General features: G+C 43.8%; 1 protein-coding gene across 1 annotated transcript in view; it reads right to left on the minus strand.

Annotated features, from left to right (window-relative positions):
- Nucleotides 1-17,824, minus strand: part of DGKG (diacylglycerol kinase gamma) — a 115,998-nt gene that overhangs the window by 79,163 nt on the left and 19,011 nt on the right. The window contains 3 exon segments of the mRNA XM_083741812.1: nt 3,486-3,506; nt 7,846-7,922; nt 14,412-14,750. Coding sequence (XP_083597938.1) covers nt 3,486-3,506; nt 7,846-7,922; nt 14,412-14,478 — 165 coding nt within the window. The 5' untranslated portion in view covers nt 14,479-14,750.

Here is a 17,824-nt window from a genome sequence, read left to right on the forward strand (position 1 = left end):
GCTTTCAGGCTATTGTGAATGCATTTACACAATATACACCATGGTGACCTGTGATTAACAAACTGTGAACAGGTAGCGTTCAGTATCCCATTGGAACAACATGTATGATCCAATAGAGGTCCTCAAAATGGCATCAGGAAAAAATGAGTGAAAATCTTTTAGGTCAAAGATGTCAGTCTCCTGTGGTCCATGGGCTATTTACCTTAGAAAGGAGAAGAAGGTTATCCCCTTGCTATTTTTAAAAAATGAACCAGTTGGTATGTTTAACTCTAGATTGCTCTTTTTAGCTTATCTTCAGCATTGGTCCATAGGTGGTTTAACATTTGCAATTCAGCTATTTAAATAAATGGACATATGCAGTTAGAGTAGATTTGGCAACTTTAAGCTACAGAGCAGGGTTTGAATGGCACTGCTCAAAACAGCCCAACACAAATCTGAGAGTTGTCTCCCCCTCACACCAAGAACAGCCCATCATCCCTTGAGGGATGGCAGATGGATGCTTCCATGGCGTACTATTAAATTTAATGAAGGTTCAAAGTAAGCATGGGAGGGGCAGCAGCAGTGATGGGCTCCAGAACCCTGGGCAAAGCAAGTAAGGCAAAATAAAATATGTTTGTTGTGACAGATGCATCATAGAGACCAGCTTGCAGTGCACATTTTGCAGTTGCAGCACTCAGCTTTCAGAGACAGAAATAAGTCTCATTTATATCCCAACGCCTAATATGAGAAATAGCCACAGACTGCACAGCAGGAATTCATTTCTGAAACCAGGGCCCAAGAATAATTTTTGGTGACCTGATAAAAACTTGTAACACACTCCCCCCCCCCCACCTCCCCACATCACGCTTCTGTCCTATACAATCTCATGAGTCATGAAAGATAAGTTACCGTATTAATTATGAAATTACATTTTCTGCATTTCTGAAATTGCACCTTGTTTCTGAAACATGCCCTCCAATCCCACTCACCTTTTTGCTATTTTTGTTAAACATAATGTCAAGCCTGATGAACAGTCCTATGAAGTTTCTGATTATTTTGTATCTTTTTGGTTGGTCCTGATAACGGTATTTGATTCCAATGGATGAAAACATTTTATAAATAGACTAGTTCAAGTTAAAGCTTTATATTTCTGGCTCTTTTCATTGAAAAATCATGGATTAACTTCCTAAAGTCAATTTAACTTGCAAGTTTGAACTTGATAGACGAAGTCGCTGCGTGGCATTTACTCACAAATATAATTGAGCCAGTAAATCCTGCCAGCAGCACTGGCTCCTACTGCCCCTGGGATCAGTATCCCTATTATAGTGCTTTGTTCCTCCCACCAGCTGTACCCCCTCCTTCCCATGCACCAGGAACTCTGGGACTGGTAGTTCTTGAGGGAGCATGCCATATAAGGAAGCACAAATCTATTTCTCTCGAACAACAGCACACACTATTCTAGAGAAGAACCTTGGCCAGCAACTCACTGTTCAAAATATTGCTTATTCTGTTCTAACGTTATTTCTGAATAGCTCCAGCAAATATCACAAGATATGGACAATAGGTACATAGATACAAGGAAATATGCATTCACAACTATCCTCTAACCTAAAAGTGGGATCGGAGAGCTGGAAAACAATTCACATCTGGCAACCAGTGCACCCCTTTGCTTTCAGATAGTACATGAGTAAAGGTAAAGGTAAAGGGACCCCTGACCATTAAATCCAGTCGTGACCGACTCTGACGCCGAGGAAGCCAGCGTACAGCTTCCAGGTCATGTGGCCAGCATGACTAAACTTCTTCTGGAGAACCAGAGCAGTGCACAGAAAAGCTGTTTACTTTCCCGCCAGAGCGGTACCTATTTATCTACTTGCACTTTGACGTGCTTTCGAACTGCTAGGTTGGCAGCAGCAGGGACCGAGCAATGGGAGCGCACCCCGTCACATGGATTCAAAGCGCCAACCTTCTGATCGGCCAGTCCTAGACTCTGTGGTTTAACCCACAGCACCACCCGCATCCCTTAGTACATGAGTAGACAAGCCTAAAAAGCCTGGAACACAATTTTTTTTGTGGTGACTCATTTACCAGAAGTAATGTATTTAGCGTTAACTCTGGAAGTGTATTCTGACCAAACTAAGTCTCCTAGAGCAAAATATACAACACATTAGAGGGCTTTGAAAATTTGTGTTCCAGGCTTTTAAGATTCATCTACCCATGTACTATCTGAAACCAAAGGGGATCATTGGTTGCCAGATGTGAAATATATTGGCAGTATTATTTTCAGCTCTCCTACCTCACTATAAAGTACAGATCAGCCTTCCCCACCCCATCAACTAGGCTTGCAAGGTTTGAGATAGGGCCCAGTGGATCTCTGGACGCTCATAAAATGTATCCTCTCCCCCACATCTGGGGCCCTGTGCAATCCTAAGTACCCCAACACATCAGAGAAATAAACAGATCAGATTGTAAACACACACAGCGGCACATTATATGCAGCAGGAATACACTGAGCTCTCTTTGAAGCTTTTCACGTAACAGATATATAACAGATATATCTAAAGAAGCCTTCCCCAGCCTGGTGCCCTCCAGATGCAACTAGAAGTCCCATCAGCCTCATGATGCCAGGGCTGATGGGAGTTGTAGTCCAGGTAGGAGAAGGCTAATCTAGAAATATACAGAGGAACTGCAAAATGACATATAGGGCTAATATAGAAATAGAAAGCTTTCTCTCCACCCCCACCACCCCGAAGCAGAGGCGCAGGAGAACATGCCACACAGGAAAAGGCAGAGGTGCACTTTTCACACACATTGAAAGCAGAGGCGCATACTGGACTATAAGCTTATGTGGGGTGGCAGCAGCGACACCTAAATAGGAAATGCAGCTAAAGCTCTTCAGGGTGGAATCTACAAACATATTAAAAAACATTCTGAAAATACTTCTTCTTTTTAAGTGTTTTTAAAAATATATGGAATTTTCCATAGGGCTCACCATCGCCATCTAGTGCCACATTGTATATTGCACTTAAAACACACTTTAAACGCTTTATTTGCAGCCGTATAGTTGAGTCCCAGGAGTTTACACTGCAACGGAGGATGGCATGCTCAGCACAAGCTGCCCTTCCCCTGGCACAATGGGTCAATGGGTCCGGCTGCTAAGCAGAAGGTAGGTGGTTCAAGGCCACACAGCGATGGCTGTGGGCAGCATTCCTGCACTGCAGAGGGTTGGACTAGATGAGGCTCAAAGGATGAAGATGATGTGAGAATTCAGACATTGGTTCACTATTCTGACATTTTTCTGTATGTTTAAGTCCTCTCAACACTGACTCCCTAAGCATACAGAAGAGGCACTGAGGTTTTCTGATTTTTGTAGAATACTGATTAAAATTGAAGGTCATAACTTTGATCATATTTCTTTGGGGGGGGGGGTCAGTTTAAGCAGAAGCAAACATGCAAGGCAACATGTAAACACCACATGTGATAGCTAGAGTATGGAAAGCAAGTCTTACTTGGTTCAGAGTGTCTTGTTTCTGAGGAAAGGAAGAGCGGAAAAAAGACAAAGCAAAGTTCAGTGAAGAAGGACCGAAGAGCAGGAGGAACAGAAACAGCTATTCTGCTGGACAAAGGCAAACCAGACTTTCAGGATGGTATGTGCTACAGTCCTTCCCACGACTGTATTATTTCAGAACACACTTGGGGGAAATCCGTCATTTTTAAAAACCTTGCATTTTAAAAGCATGCCCTTGTCAAAATTTCCCAGCAGATGGAACTGTTTACATGCTAGAGAAAAGGCTTGTGAAAACTTTATCCCTGAAATTTTTGACATAAGAGAACAGGCAGATTTTTTGCAAGAACTATTTAAAGAATTAAATGAAAGATTGCTTCATTTATTTATTATTTTTATTTCTTGTCCTTGTATTTGGAACTTCCTCCAAGAAGTACAGGGCTGTTATCACAAATTTGGCATTTTATTCTCACAACAATCCTGTGAGGTCGGTTGGGCTAAGTGAACACAATGCCCAAGGTCATTTACAACGTAATCTTGTGTGTTTACTCAGAAAAACGTTCCATTGTGTTCAGAGGGGCTCATTTCCAACAAAGCATCTTGAGGACTGCAGCCTAAGGGAACTTAACAGACCAGAACTTTATGGTTTAAATCCCTCTGGGTCCAATTCTACACCGTGCAATAACAGATGCTGGAGATACTGAAAAAGTGCATTCTTGGTAATGTTACCTTCAATACGGGATACAACACCTATGCTTTTAATCATGATGGCTGCTAGAATGGTGTTGCTGCATTGAGGGCTTCTATCGGGCATCTGGTTGGCCACTGTAGACTATATGAGCCTTTGGTCTGAACCAGCAGGACTCCTCTTATGTTCTTATGGCTAGATGAAATGCTCAATACAAATCTGTAGCTACTGTGCAGGGTGTGCATATCCCACACCCTACTGAACCCTAAAGACCAGGGATAGGCAACAAGATGCTTGGGATGACAACGCCACTCACCACAGCCATCCCATTGGTTATGGGAGGGCTAATAATAATAATTTATTTATTATTTATACCATTATTAAAAACAGGATAAAACATCAAACATTAAAAACTTCCCTAAACAGGGTTGCCTTCATATGTCTTCTAAAAGGTAGATAGTTGTTTATTTGCTTGACATCTGAAGAGAGGGCGTTCCACAGGGCAGGTGCCACTACCGAGAAGGCCCTCTGCCTGGTTCCCTGTAGCTTCACTTCTCGCAGTGAGGGAACCGCCAGAAGACCCTCGGCGCTGGACCTAGGTGTCCGGGCTGAACGATGGGGGTGGAGACGCTCCTTTAGGTATACTGGGCCGAGGCCATTTAGGGAGCTATAGTCCTCAACATCTGGAAAGTATCATATTGGCCACCCCTGCCTTAGACTCTCCTTCCTGACCCCTTCTCAGACAGGCTGACTCAGATGGAGAGAAAGGGAATGGCAATCACACACGAGTCATGCCTACCTTTCTTCTCATCTCTAGACTTGCTCTAAAAGTGGTTAGACTGCAGGCACCCAATCAGGTGGATTAGTCTATATTCTGCTTGGCCTTTGTCATCAAGTGATTTCCTTTTACAGTGGTACCTCAGGTTGCAAAAGGGATCCATTCCGGAGCCCCGTTCGCAACCTGAATAGAACGCAACCCGCATCTGCGCATGCGTGGGTCACGATTCGCCGCTTCTGCGCATGACATCATTTTGCGCATCTGCGCATATGTAAGCGGCAAAACCTGAAAGTAACCCTTTCCAGTACTTCCAGATCGCCGCGGGACGCAACCTGAAAATGCGCGACCTGAAGCGGACATAACAAGAGTTATGACTGTAGTATTCTAGCTCCAAAGTAGTTATACTTGTATTAGTAGGTTGCTCTGTTGCTTGGTTTTTAATCTGGTTTTAAACTTTTTTATCTTCTAAGTCATCTCAAAAGCCTTTGGGTGGAAAACTGACCAATAAATACAAACCTGGTAGATTTTTATTTTATTTTGGAAGCATAGTGCCAGACCTGAGCACATCAACATTTAAGGATCTTTAAAGAAAATAAAAGTGGACAGCCCACCTGAAATGTGGGAGAAAGGGAGGAGCAAACAGTTTAAAGGTACTTAAGAAATTTCTCTGGAAGCTGTTATACATGTCATTAGAGGACGTACGGTTGAGAGGCGAGGAGGAGGCAGGTTCACTGTTAGAGCCGAAAAGCTCCCCCCCACTCTTGCTTCCAGACACATCTGTACAGATCCTTGATTTCTGCTCACAGCGATTGCTACGTTGCCATCGCTACAGGCAAGCAGCTGTCTGAGGAAATGACGGGATATCCCCTCAAAGAGCAGGAAATAACAATTCCACCCTGGCTTTTCCCAAGTCAGGTAGGAAGCGGGCTGGCTGCAGTGGTATAATTTGGAGCAGGGGGTTATCGCAACAACCCCCTCTCCATATGTTATTACTGCAGGGATAAAGTAGTAGGAGTACCATTAAACAAATAAAAGCTAAACGGCACAAAAGGACTGTAGGAAAATACCCCCCCACCCCACTCACTCCTTTATGGGCAGCTTCCTCCGCAGCCTCTGCTGGAAAGCAACTCTGTTCTTTAAAGCAGTTTTAAAGGCAATTAGTCATTAAACCCAATGGCAAATGCAGTAACTTCTCAGAGCGGGTAATAATGAATTATACCTACATTGGGGGCTTTGTGCAGTGGAAATAATCACAGTAATATCTCCTGCCATGGGGCACAAACCACAGCAATGTGCTCTCAGTAGAAAGCAGTGCGGCCCACTTACGGCCACCCACAACACAGCACTTGCCCTGTTCCCTCCTAAGTGCCTAGCAAGCACTCTTCCTAAGAGGGAGCACAATTGCAATTCCTGCCATTTCTTTTGTTGGCTTGTCCTCGTAATTACTTTGCATGTCAAGAATTCCCTCACAAGCTCTTTGTGCCCGTTTCTTATTTAATTTCATTTGATATTCTAAGGTTTTGGAGCCTTTTGTGTTCTTCTTGAATAACACCGCAGCTATTTCCTTCTCTTAGCGTGGAAGTGGGGGCAACCCACTTTTATTGTTCTTACTAATCTGCTTTTCCTAGGAGAGAGAACATAGGCCTTCAGATCTGTTGCTCTTTGGAAACGTTTCTTCACCTCTCTAAAAAATATGTATCAGAAAAGGCACTATCCTAATTTCTCCTTAAAATACGAAGGAATCACCCCCAGAGAATCTGAGGAACAACACTTTCAACATGGGGGCAAATGCAGTGAGGATTGAAAATGTTTTCTGCTCAGCTTGTTCAAAGTTAGTTTTAAGAGGGTGGAAAGGGAAAGTAGTAATGTTACCCACTTTAAGCCAATGAAAACACACAAGTGTGCATACTTTATGCTCCCCCCAAGTTAGAGAATTCTAATTTCAGATTAGAAAATCAAAATACTTATGTGCAGCTATATTCATTCATGCTGGTACCTTTGTTCATAAACAATGAAATTGCAAATTCTTAGAAACTGATGATACAGGCAACTCCCAGTTACTGTTATTCCATTTCTCTTTTTACACTATCAGAATGCATCTTCAGATGTTAAAAAAATATATCCATATTTAGGACAATGCCTTTATCAATCAAAATGCCATGAGCATGTGAGTTTTCCAGAACTCTTCATTGGGCTAGATAGTAAACAGAGTAAGGGATGGATGGATGCGGAAAAGGCTAGCCCTTGGTGAAGCGACACAATCTACATCTGGTCACGGTCTCAAAACAGAATGTGGAAGGAGACAGCCAATGAATCTTGGTTACATTCTATGCAGGCTTCAGGTTGCACCTAGAGCTGCTGGGAAGTAGGTACAGGCAATGACTGCCCTAAGTGCAATGGGACATTTATTATGGCATAAGCTCACAGTCCATTTTATCAGAGGCATGAAGTATAATCCTGAACTGGCAAGAATATATATATGCATATGGGGAATGTAGAAGAATGAGTTCAGGGGAAAATGAAATGCAAAACCAATAGAAACAAACATGACTACCCTTCTGGAAATGGTGATGTGATAATATATTTGCACCTTTATTTTTTTTCAATTACTTTTTTATTTACAAATTTAACAAAGAAAAGGAGAGAGAGAGAAAGAGAGAGAGAAATAATATATAAAATAATATATAAGTAATACTATTAATAACAGTAAATCAACACCAGCCTTTTTAAACATCTTGCCTGAGAAAGAGTTGTGCATTGCTCAAAATTTCACGTGGTTGATCCTAACAAATGGCATTATTTCACCAAAGGTGTGCATTTTGTTCAAATGGACCAACAAGACTACTGGTGTTGATTCGATATAGAATTTAGGAATACATTTACAGCAAGCTTTCTTACCTGTTCTGGATTATATTTTGCTAGGACACCGTCTCCATGGAACTCTTCCAAAACATCTTTCAGTTTCTTTGTGGAATCTAGAAGGATAAAGTTAATGCCAATACCATGAATATTATTAATTACATAGAAGTCTGACGAAGTCACCTGTTTCTTCAGAAGGTCATTGCAGTTTGCCAAGCTTAGGAATGATTATATACAACCATGCCGACACCTTGGGCAAAATGATGTTGTAAAAGTCATGGCGGGCTCTAAAATTTCATGAAAATCCATCCTGCTTTATTTTGAAATTATTAATGAACCTGCAATGAGTAGAGCGCCTTAAACGTTATCTTTACAACACCCCAGATGTATCCTTTGAAGCAGAAGATATATCAGAGTTGCAATGTCAAATATTTGACCATAGTATTGTGTAGGGAACACACACCATCTCAGGTTCTCAACCAGGGCCCAGACAAACCCTCAGCTCTCCCACAAAACTCTCACAAGGAGAGTTCCTGAAAACAGCAGACATTACTCTAGCCTCTCACTTTAGACTTGCTTTTTATGGGCAGGCCCAAGGTGGATGGTACTATGTCCCATTCAGCTGCACTATCCACATCAAATTCCAGGTGCAGCAGGTTTGCTGAATTTCCCAGGGGGTCCCAAAGGTTGAGAAAAGGGTCTCCTTCCACTCACAGCTTTCTTCACCCTCTGTCCTCTCCTCCATCTTCTCAGATGCTGACTGCTACTGCGACACATGCACGCATCACAGCCAAGATGGTCTCTGTCCTCTTCAGCAGCTTTTGTAGCTGCAGTCAGTCAGGGCCCCACCCTCCCAGGCCAGGTGGGAAAAGGCCTGCAAGGCAGGGAGCAGGACTTCCAGGACTCACAGCCAAGATGGTCTTGCAAGCTTCACATAGGTAACCTTGTTGGGTGGATGCTTAATGAGAGAGCCCTCTGGTAGGGTTTTTATTAGGCATGGCTTCTTCCACACCCCATTCCCAACAGCTGTACATCCTAAGGTGCACCAGGGGAATATATACACATACAGGAAAATGAACATGAGACTAAGGGTCTCAGAGCAGCTGTTTTAGGGTGGGTTAATCTCTCCCAAGATAGTGCCATCCATGCAGCAGCGGATCTGCAGCACACAATGCCCTGTTTGGGACACCATTTCCTCACCACACCTCTCCTCACTGCTATTGCTATTCTTCTTTCTTCTTCTTTGCCGATCACTCATAGCCGAGTAAACTTGTCTTTCATGAACACAGTCTGAACAGTGAATCTGTAAGGAATTGTGGAGGCCAATTCTGGCTCCACACATCCTTCCACAGTGGGGACATAGGTTTCTGGGTGGGAGTTGATCAAGGTGAGGGTTTGCCAAATGTGCCTTCATCTTAGCACTTGTCTCCCTTTCGTCCTAAGTTTGAGCGTCTCCAAAGTGTTTCCTAATTCCCCCCCTTCTTTCCCCTTCTTTTCTTCCTAATCTAATACTAATGTCTCACAACAAATGAAACTGATCTGTGGAAAACACAACTTGAAAAAAGAGACAATGCAAGTATGTATGTAATCTAAGAAATCTTTAATAAAAAAATATTTTAAAAAAATAAAAACAACACACACACCCCATATATTTTAAGCATATTTAAAGCACATCTCCCTCCTGGGATCTGTAATTTATCTTTCACAGAACTAGAATTCCCAGCACCCATAACATAGCGGATATAAATGTATGGCGTGTATGGAGCCTAAATGCCCTTTCCATCCATTTCAAAACTTGTGTGCACAAATTAACTGTTCACTGGCACTTCCGGGTTGGCGCCTCAAGCAATGGCTGAATTCCTCTGATCGGGAGGAATTTGCTTCGTGGAAATCAGGGTCTGGCCGCCATGGCGAAGGCGGGGATCCACTAAAAATCACAGGCGGGAGAAGCCTGTGAACGTGGGATTCAGCTGGCACATTTGCGCCTCCCCTACTCACGGGGAAACCCGGTTTCGGGGATCCGGAGCGACGTGGGGTGAGTGGCGCAGTGCTTCAAATTGACTGCTTCTTTCACGGAGTGAAGCTGCATTGCTGTTGCTGGAGAGCGCTGACTTTTTCCTGTGGACAATTTGATCTTAAAACAACTACCCGTGAGTAGAACGGAAAATTGAATTTTTAAACGTCTTAATTTGGCACCGAAACGGGGAGGTTTCAAACAGGAAGTCCGCCTTCCCCTTTTGTAAATAGACTGAAGCAAAGAGGCTGCAAGCTAAAGTCTTGGAAAGTCCTCTGTAAAGGGTTAAACCCCCCTTGGAGGCAGGAGAAGAGGGGGGAAATTTTGGACCGCGTAAGCCTGCAGGAGAGAGAGTGAAGAAAGTTAAATTACCACCACTCTGAACCTGGAAACAGGCTGCTAGTAAGTCTGACGTTTTGGGAAAGTTCATTGACTGTGAATAAAACGTTTGTTGACAGATAGTTAAATAAGAGAAATACATTGTTTTCATTGTTTCCTTCTGCGTTTAAAAAGGAGTAAAAGTAACTGAAAATTGAAACTAATTTTATCACTTGAACCGTGCTTAAAAGGATTGATACAAATAGAAATTGTTTCCCTCTAGAGGGAGCCTTTGAAACTGTTACAAGAGTTGAGCTGGGGGAATCTCCAGCTGCAAGATAAAAAATCGTGAGAACCAGGGATTGACCTTGGATCGGTAAGAATGTCGACAGAAGAAGCCTTAGTGATTGCATTATGCAAGATAAGTGATTCATTGGAACAGCTCCATAAGAAGACGGATGTGATGCCTATCAAAATTGATAACTTGGGACAAAAAGTGACTAATTTGGGACAAAAAGTGAACATCTATACAGAAACTATTCAGGAATCGATACAGGAATCTACTTTGACATGGCAAATTGTGGAGAAGGCGAGGGAGAAAGTTGTTGTTGTTGAACCTAAAGTAATACAAGTGGAGAGGGAGAGAGCCCCAGCCTTACAGAGGCAATTTGATGAATATAAGCTGTTGCCTTCTATGACTGAATTTAGAGAAAGTCAGATTTTGAGGATTGGAGCCCTGCTTGGACTGGAGAAGGAAAGTTGGATAGATCCCCCCGTGCAGGGATGTACTGACCTTTGGAACCTGGACTTGGGTCAGGAGGAGATTGGAGTTGTGGGGACCTTCAGATTTGGAGGGATTTTGAAACACGTCCTGAAATATCTTTTGGATTTTAGTTTTAACTACGGAGATTTGGCTGACCGGTCGAGAAGGAATAAAAACATTGCTAAGTCGGAGCTCCCCCGAGATCTACTCTTCAGCATCAAAGGAAGGAAATTAAGAACAAGATCAGCAGAAGACAAAGTAAAGTGCATGTATAAATATGAAGAAGATCTGCAGAAGGGACTTGGAAAAGAGTTAAGAGCCTCGGACAAAAGATCACCAGGTTGATGGACCATATGGAATTGGTGGAAAGGACTGGCAGAATCTGAGACCAGGGAGAAGAGACGGTGGAAGAAGATAGGAAAAAGTTTAAAGTTTATTTATAGAAATACTGTAAAATTAATGAGTGTTAGAAAAATGTTGGAATGAAATTATATGGCTTTAGTAGAAATGTTATAAGGAGTTAAGCACAAATAAGTATTATAGTATTAATGGAAAATAAGGTTAAAATAAGTTAAGAAAATTATATGACAGAAAATAGAAAAAGATGGAAAGGAATTGCTGAAACAATTAACAGAAGTGGAATACAAAAAGGGAGGTGAGAGGAGGTCGATGAAATGAGGGAATGAAAGATAGGGCATTGAAATGGTATGATGTATGTTTTTTAATTGTTTTTGCTTTGTTTTGTTTAGTCTAATGTGTTAATGTTGCATTGTGTATTGTTTATATATTGTATTGTATTTTCTTTCTTTTGCTTCTTTTTTCTTTCTTCTTTTTTGTAAGGTTTAAAAGTAATAAATATTATTTAAAAAAAACCTGTTCACTAGCATGCTGGATTTTCCTCCTTCAGTGACTGGAAACTTGCATCTGTCATGGGATAGAAGCATTTTCACTGTAGCACTTCCTGTCTGAACCACTGAGTGATGTGACTTGAAAGCAGCTTAGCTCCCCATGCTCTCCCGGTGCAAAGAACAGCATTAATTTAGCAGGTTGTGATCGCTATCATCCATTATTTCTGCCACTAAAATATTTGAGAAAGGTTCTTTCATAAGAAGTCGTGATGGAAGCCAGTTTCTTTTTTTAATCTCCCTTCCTGGGGTCTCAGAGCTCCAGGAGGTGAAACATCCCAGCAGGCTCACAGCTCAGCTGCCCTGGATTAGGAAATCAGCCCCAGAGGATCAACATCGACTGAAATACCAGAGGAAAATGCTTAAAAGAAGGGAATCTGCTTTCAGATGCCTAAAAAAGGCTACTAAAAATAAACTAAGGGGACTGCTCATATCAAACGCTCAAGATCCCGTCTCTTAAAGTGGTCATGAATATCACAGTGTTTGGGCTAGAGTCTCAGAAGGATTACATTTGGAGCAATAAGGTCAGTGGGAAGAAATTGTTCTGTGCATCCTTATTCCCCAGCCTTCCAATGTGGAAGTATATCCACCAACCACAAACAGAGAAGATTGTTGTATGTGTGGACACACTGAAGGGCTGCCTCTTTAGTGCTGGCCCCATTGACTTAGACTATGACTAGTCCGTACTGAGACTAACATTCCTCCTTCCCCCACAAATTGCACTGCCAGCCCATTTGGATGTGGAGCTGCCCTTGATCTGTTCTCTAGGTGTTCACATTATAAGAACAGAAGAAAAGCCCCGCAGACTTAGCCCAGCAGACACCAGGCAGGCACCTGGCTGAGCTGCATTTTTTCCATGGGTCAATAGCTGTACAGATTCATACTTGGCAAGTGCTGCGTTCATGTGCTGAGACACAGATGCAGCATTTTATCATTGGACCACTTCACCCCAAGCACACTTTAAGCATGTTCGTTAGCCTGGATAGAAAAAATTAATTAAAAAGGGTAATGTGAATGGATCCGCAGGCACAAATAATTTTTAGAAAGCCTTCTCATTTCCTCCATGATAGAAATCTGTTTGAGAACGCATTGGAAAAACTATCCTTTAGGTCTGGTGGTGGAATGCAAGGGATGAGGCTTTGGTGGGAAAGTGCAAAAATTATGCTGTGAAAACAAAACGAGACATGGTTTTTGAGACCTGGGGTGGGCTTCGCATAATCAACGTCATCAGTAATGAGGGTTTCCCCTCTCTCCTCCCCCTTTACCCTCCCAATTGCCTCAGGGTGTTGGAAGAACCCCCAGAATAGCACATGGGGAGAGCAGAGGGGGGTCATGCTGCCCAGCAAGCTGATATGCTTTCACAGACAGAGCAATTGCAACAGCGCAGCACTGAATTCCACCCTAAAGGTAAAGGTAAAAGTACCCCTGACCGTTAGGTCCAGTCGTGGACGACTCTGGGGTTGCATGCTCATCTGGCTCTATAGGCCGAGGGAGCTGGCGTTTGTCTGCAGACAGTTTTTCCGGGTCACGTGGCCAGCAGGACTAAGCCGCTTCTGGGAAACCAGAGCAGCAAACAGAAACACCATTTATCTTCCCACCGGAGTACCTATTTATCTACTTGCACTTTGACGTGCTTTCGAACTGCTAGGCTGGCAGGAGCAGGGACCAAGCAATGGGAGCTCACCCCATCATGGGGATATGAATCGCTGACTTTCTGATCGGCAAGCCCTAGGCTCAGTGGTTTGACCCACAGCGCCCGCGTTCCTTCGAATTCCACCCTGGGTGTTTGGTATTTCCAAATACAGAGTTGAGCCCTCTTACATACGTGTCCCCATGAAAACTGACACATTTCACGATAGCATCGCAGAGCCCTACCACACAGGAGTATCAAAATGTTATCTTAGGCCTTTGCAGCAGGAACACTTCTCTTCCAGAGGCCAGATCTTTGCGGAAGAGAAAACCCGAGAGAGCGCACCAAGTTATTGACCTGCATACACTAGCTTTATCATTTCTTTCTGCTGTGAATTTTGCTAAAGCCTAAGCGCTTAGTAGTGGTGTGGGGGGAAAACCACATTTGGAATTAAGAGCTTCTCAGGCTCTCAATTTGGCACTTCAATGCTGGGAGCAGTACTTGAAAAATGAAAGTATCACATTAAATACAGCTTTGCAGATTCTTCCCTTGTGTGGAACACACCACCCTTTCAAACCCACATGAATCCCTCACTACTATCCCTGCCTGTTCTGCAGACCAACAGGCTCCCAGGATGGACTGCAGGTGGTTCATGGTGGGGGAATGAGCCCAATGCCCTGTATTTGATGACACCCCCCCTCAAACACTCCCCATGTAGTCAGGACTTAAATTTACATCTCCGGGTTTTAAAAGAACTTATTGTATGCACTTGGATGTTCTGTGCTTAAGTTATTGTGGCATATCTCACAGAATGACACATCACAGTACAAATTAATTGTATCCTTCCTGTGAAAGAAAGGAGAAGGATTACATGCATCTTATTCACCACGTGCTGGAAGCTGTTGTGCTAATGCTGGCATAAATAGCCCACACCGAAATGGCAAGCATTTGAGCTGAGAGAGGGACAGTACTTACACTCAGAATACTGCTGGAGCTGAGCAAACTCTGCCGGACTAAGGGTGATCCAGGTGCCATCGTTCATCTTTCAGGCGAGCTCTGGGGAGGCTGTCTCCACCCTTAGCAGAGGTCTTCAGGAGGAGCTGCACCTCTAGAACAAGAAATTATTCTTGACCATCGCTCAAGTTTTGCTCTGCAGATGTCTACTGAGTCACTGTTGTTTCTCTACAGCAGAACTCAGATCCTGATCAGGATGAACGCCAATGTGCCTGGTCTCCGCAGAGCCATCTTTGTCTCTGCTGCAGCTAGGAGTGCCATCAGAAAATGCTTCCTGGAGAAACGCCAGTGTCTTCAAATCTAGAATTAAAATGTGCAAGTTATAGAATGGCATACATTTCCCCCAAATCTTTTTCTTTCATGCTGGCTTTCAGGGAAACAAAGGCAGAACTGTGCTGGCTCATGCTTATTTAACAATTTGAAAAATGAATTGAGAGAGAGGGGGAAGTTCCAGAGCCCCCACAATGAAACAGGCCATTTCCAGTGTGGGGTTGTGGTTGGAGTGTCACACGGGTTTAAAGCCTGGCCACATCCGTACGGTACATTTAAAGCATTATTATACCAATTTTAACACTCATGGCTGTGAAAAAGAGGGGATGTTCAGGAGAGCCTCTCACATTCCCTTGTTTGTCCAGCTGCTGCACGACAGCCCTGCAGTGGAGTCAGATAGGTCTTATGATCCCATGGCTGCCAACCACCACTCTCCCACTCACTCTTGTAACCCACGTGGGAGGGGACCAGGAATGCACCAAAGCAATTATTCTTTAAAAATGATCTGAGCCACAATCCTGGGAGCTGGAGTTTGTTCAGGTTGCTGAGAGTTTAGGAGACCCTCCCTATCCCCTCAAACAACAATTCTCAGAGCGGTTTAACAATCCATCCTCCTTGCTAAGGAACTCTGGGAACTGTAGGTCTGTAAGGGAAACAGCGGTCTCCTAACAATTCCCAGCACCCTATCGTCCCCATGATTCTTTGGGGGAATGAGGTACACCAAACAAATCTCTGAGATTCCAGGGGTTCCAGACTCTTGGAAAGAGGGACATCAGAAACCGTGGTGTTGTAATGATATATGATTTATTTACACATATATACAACCTGATGGAGAGGCTCATGGCCCCAACATGCCAAGAAGGCCTTACTTCTCCCTTGGTCACAGCCTTGGATTACAGCAGAAATTGGGTATGGTTCTGTCTCTCACCTGCTTCTAGCTTCTACTTCACATGCATCAACTCTGCCTTTGTATTTCTAACTACTAGCAAACCCATCCATTTGTTGTCTAGCACAGAGCCACTTCCTTTGTTACCTTAATGGTCCATACTTAGAGGACCATTAACTCACCAGGAAGCTAGCCTGGCTATTCCAGGGATTGAATCAATGCTGGATCCAGGAATTAGAAGGGTCTGAGGCATACAGCCTTCACACACACCAAGAAACCCCTCATAATAGTATGACACAGATATCGCTTGGATAAATGTCCTGGATGCCCTTGGACAAATTGTTATTTCTTAGCCTAAGGCTAAGCTATCTCACAGGGCTGTCATGTGAGAGAAAGAGCGCGCAAGGGAACCATGTATGCTACTCTGAGCAACTCAGAGATAGGTAGGATAAAATAAATTAAGTAAATACAAGCTTTTTGCCAGATTTGATGGACAGTGTTGCTAATATAAAATCGCTCTGCTGTATCCTAATAAATGAGTGAATCTCTCAGCCATGAGCTCAGATGAACCATACAAGGAACTTCAAAGCAGGAACAACTTAATTCATCTTGATTTGAATATAAGCAGCTGATTACAGTTTCAGAAATGAATGACAGTTTCCCAAAATACAGGAGGTATCCGATGGCTCAGTAAAGGCAAAGATTGGGCCCTTTTCCTGAAAACAATCAATTGTCATGGGAAAGCCATTTGGCATTATGCCTCACAATTCATGGAGAACCTGGCAGAATGAGCAGCCACATTCATTCCACCATCCTGTTTAACATCTACACCCCGTGCAAAAGTCAAATCAAGCAAGCAACCCTTTCTGCAACTTTCTAGAAATTGCTGGGTGCCCAGACATTCTAATTACATAGGAGACATTGTAAAAAGCTCTATTAACCTCTAATTTCCCATCTAAATAACACAAACAAAGGGGATTCCTAAACATGTGTGCAATGAGTGACGATCTTTCCAGACACTATGTTGTTTGTGTAGAGACAGCGCAGCCATCTCACTAATTTATTACGTGGTCTAAATAACATCTACCTAGCAAGTTCTGCAGAGAAGCTGCAGGGTCTCCAGTACTAATCAAAACACTAAAACTGGATCCTTGAGAACCGCAATTCTTTCTCTAGTGAGCTCAAATACTGCATGTGAGGGCAAAAGCTTTGTGTAATGCTCTTGGCAGTGAGAAGTCTCTCCACTGGGTACCTAAACCATAAGGCTATGTATACACTATACATTTAAATGGCCTCCATGGGCCTGTCCCTGAATAAGTCTGGCCCAACGCATAGCCACGGACATGCCTTAGACCTGGTGTTCACCTCTATGGATGTTGGTGATCTGAAACTAACTAAAAGCGAAACAAAAGAAGTGCCATGGTCAGATCACTTCCTGGTGCAACTAGACTTCTCCGCAACCCTTCCCCTCCACAGGGAGGTGGGACCGATTCGGATGGTCCGCCCCCGCCACTTAATGGATCCAATTGGCTTCCAGAGAGTGGTAGGGGATGCTTTATCCCAAGTTGATGGCCTTTCAGCTGATTCCCTGGTGACCCGCTGGAATGCGGAGTTAACCAGGGCTATTGACTGTCTGGCTCCGAAGCGCCCTCTCCGATTGCATGGAGCCCGGACAGCCCCGTGGTTTTCCCCAGAGCTGAGGGTGATGAAACAATCGTTGAGACGGCTAGAGCGCCGGTGGCGGAAAACTCATTCTGAATCAGACCGGACACGGGTTAGAGCTCAACGTCGAGCCTACCAAGTGGCAATGGCGACGGCGAAGAGGGCCTTCTTCACCGCCTCCATTGCATCTGCAGAAAACAGCAGCAGGAGACTTTTTCAGGTGGTTCACAATTTATCAGAACCACCTGTTCCACCGGGGCCTGGTAGGGACCCCAAGATCTCCTGCAATGCTTTTGCAAAGTTTTTTGCAGATAAAATCGCTCAGATTCAGAAGGAGGTAGACTCCACCGTGGGAGCAGGGCCAGGGCGGGAGAGTGCTAGAGTTCTGTCTGGTCCTGTTACATGGGATCAATTCCAATCTGTTACCTCCGAGGATGTGGACAGGCTGCTTGGACGAGTGAAACCGACCACCTGTCTCCTTGATCCTTGCCCATCCTGGCTGATAAAAGCGAGGCGGGAAGGGCTGGGCGATGGGCTCTGCGGGGTGGTGAATGCT

The sequence above is a fragment of the Podarcis gaigeae genome (assembly GCF_964106915.1).
Source record: "Podarcis gaigeae genome assembly, chromosome: 5".
NCBI lineage: Eukaryota > Metazoa > Chordata > Lepidosauria > Squamata > Lacertidae > Podarcis > Podarcis gaigeae.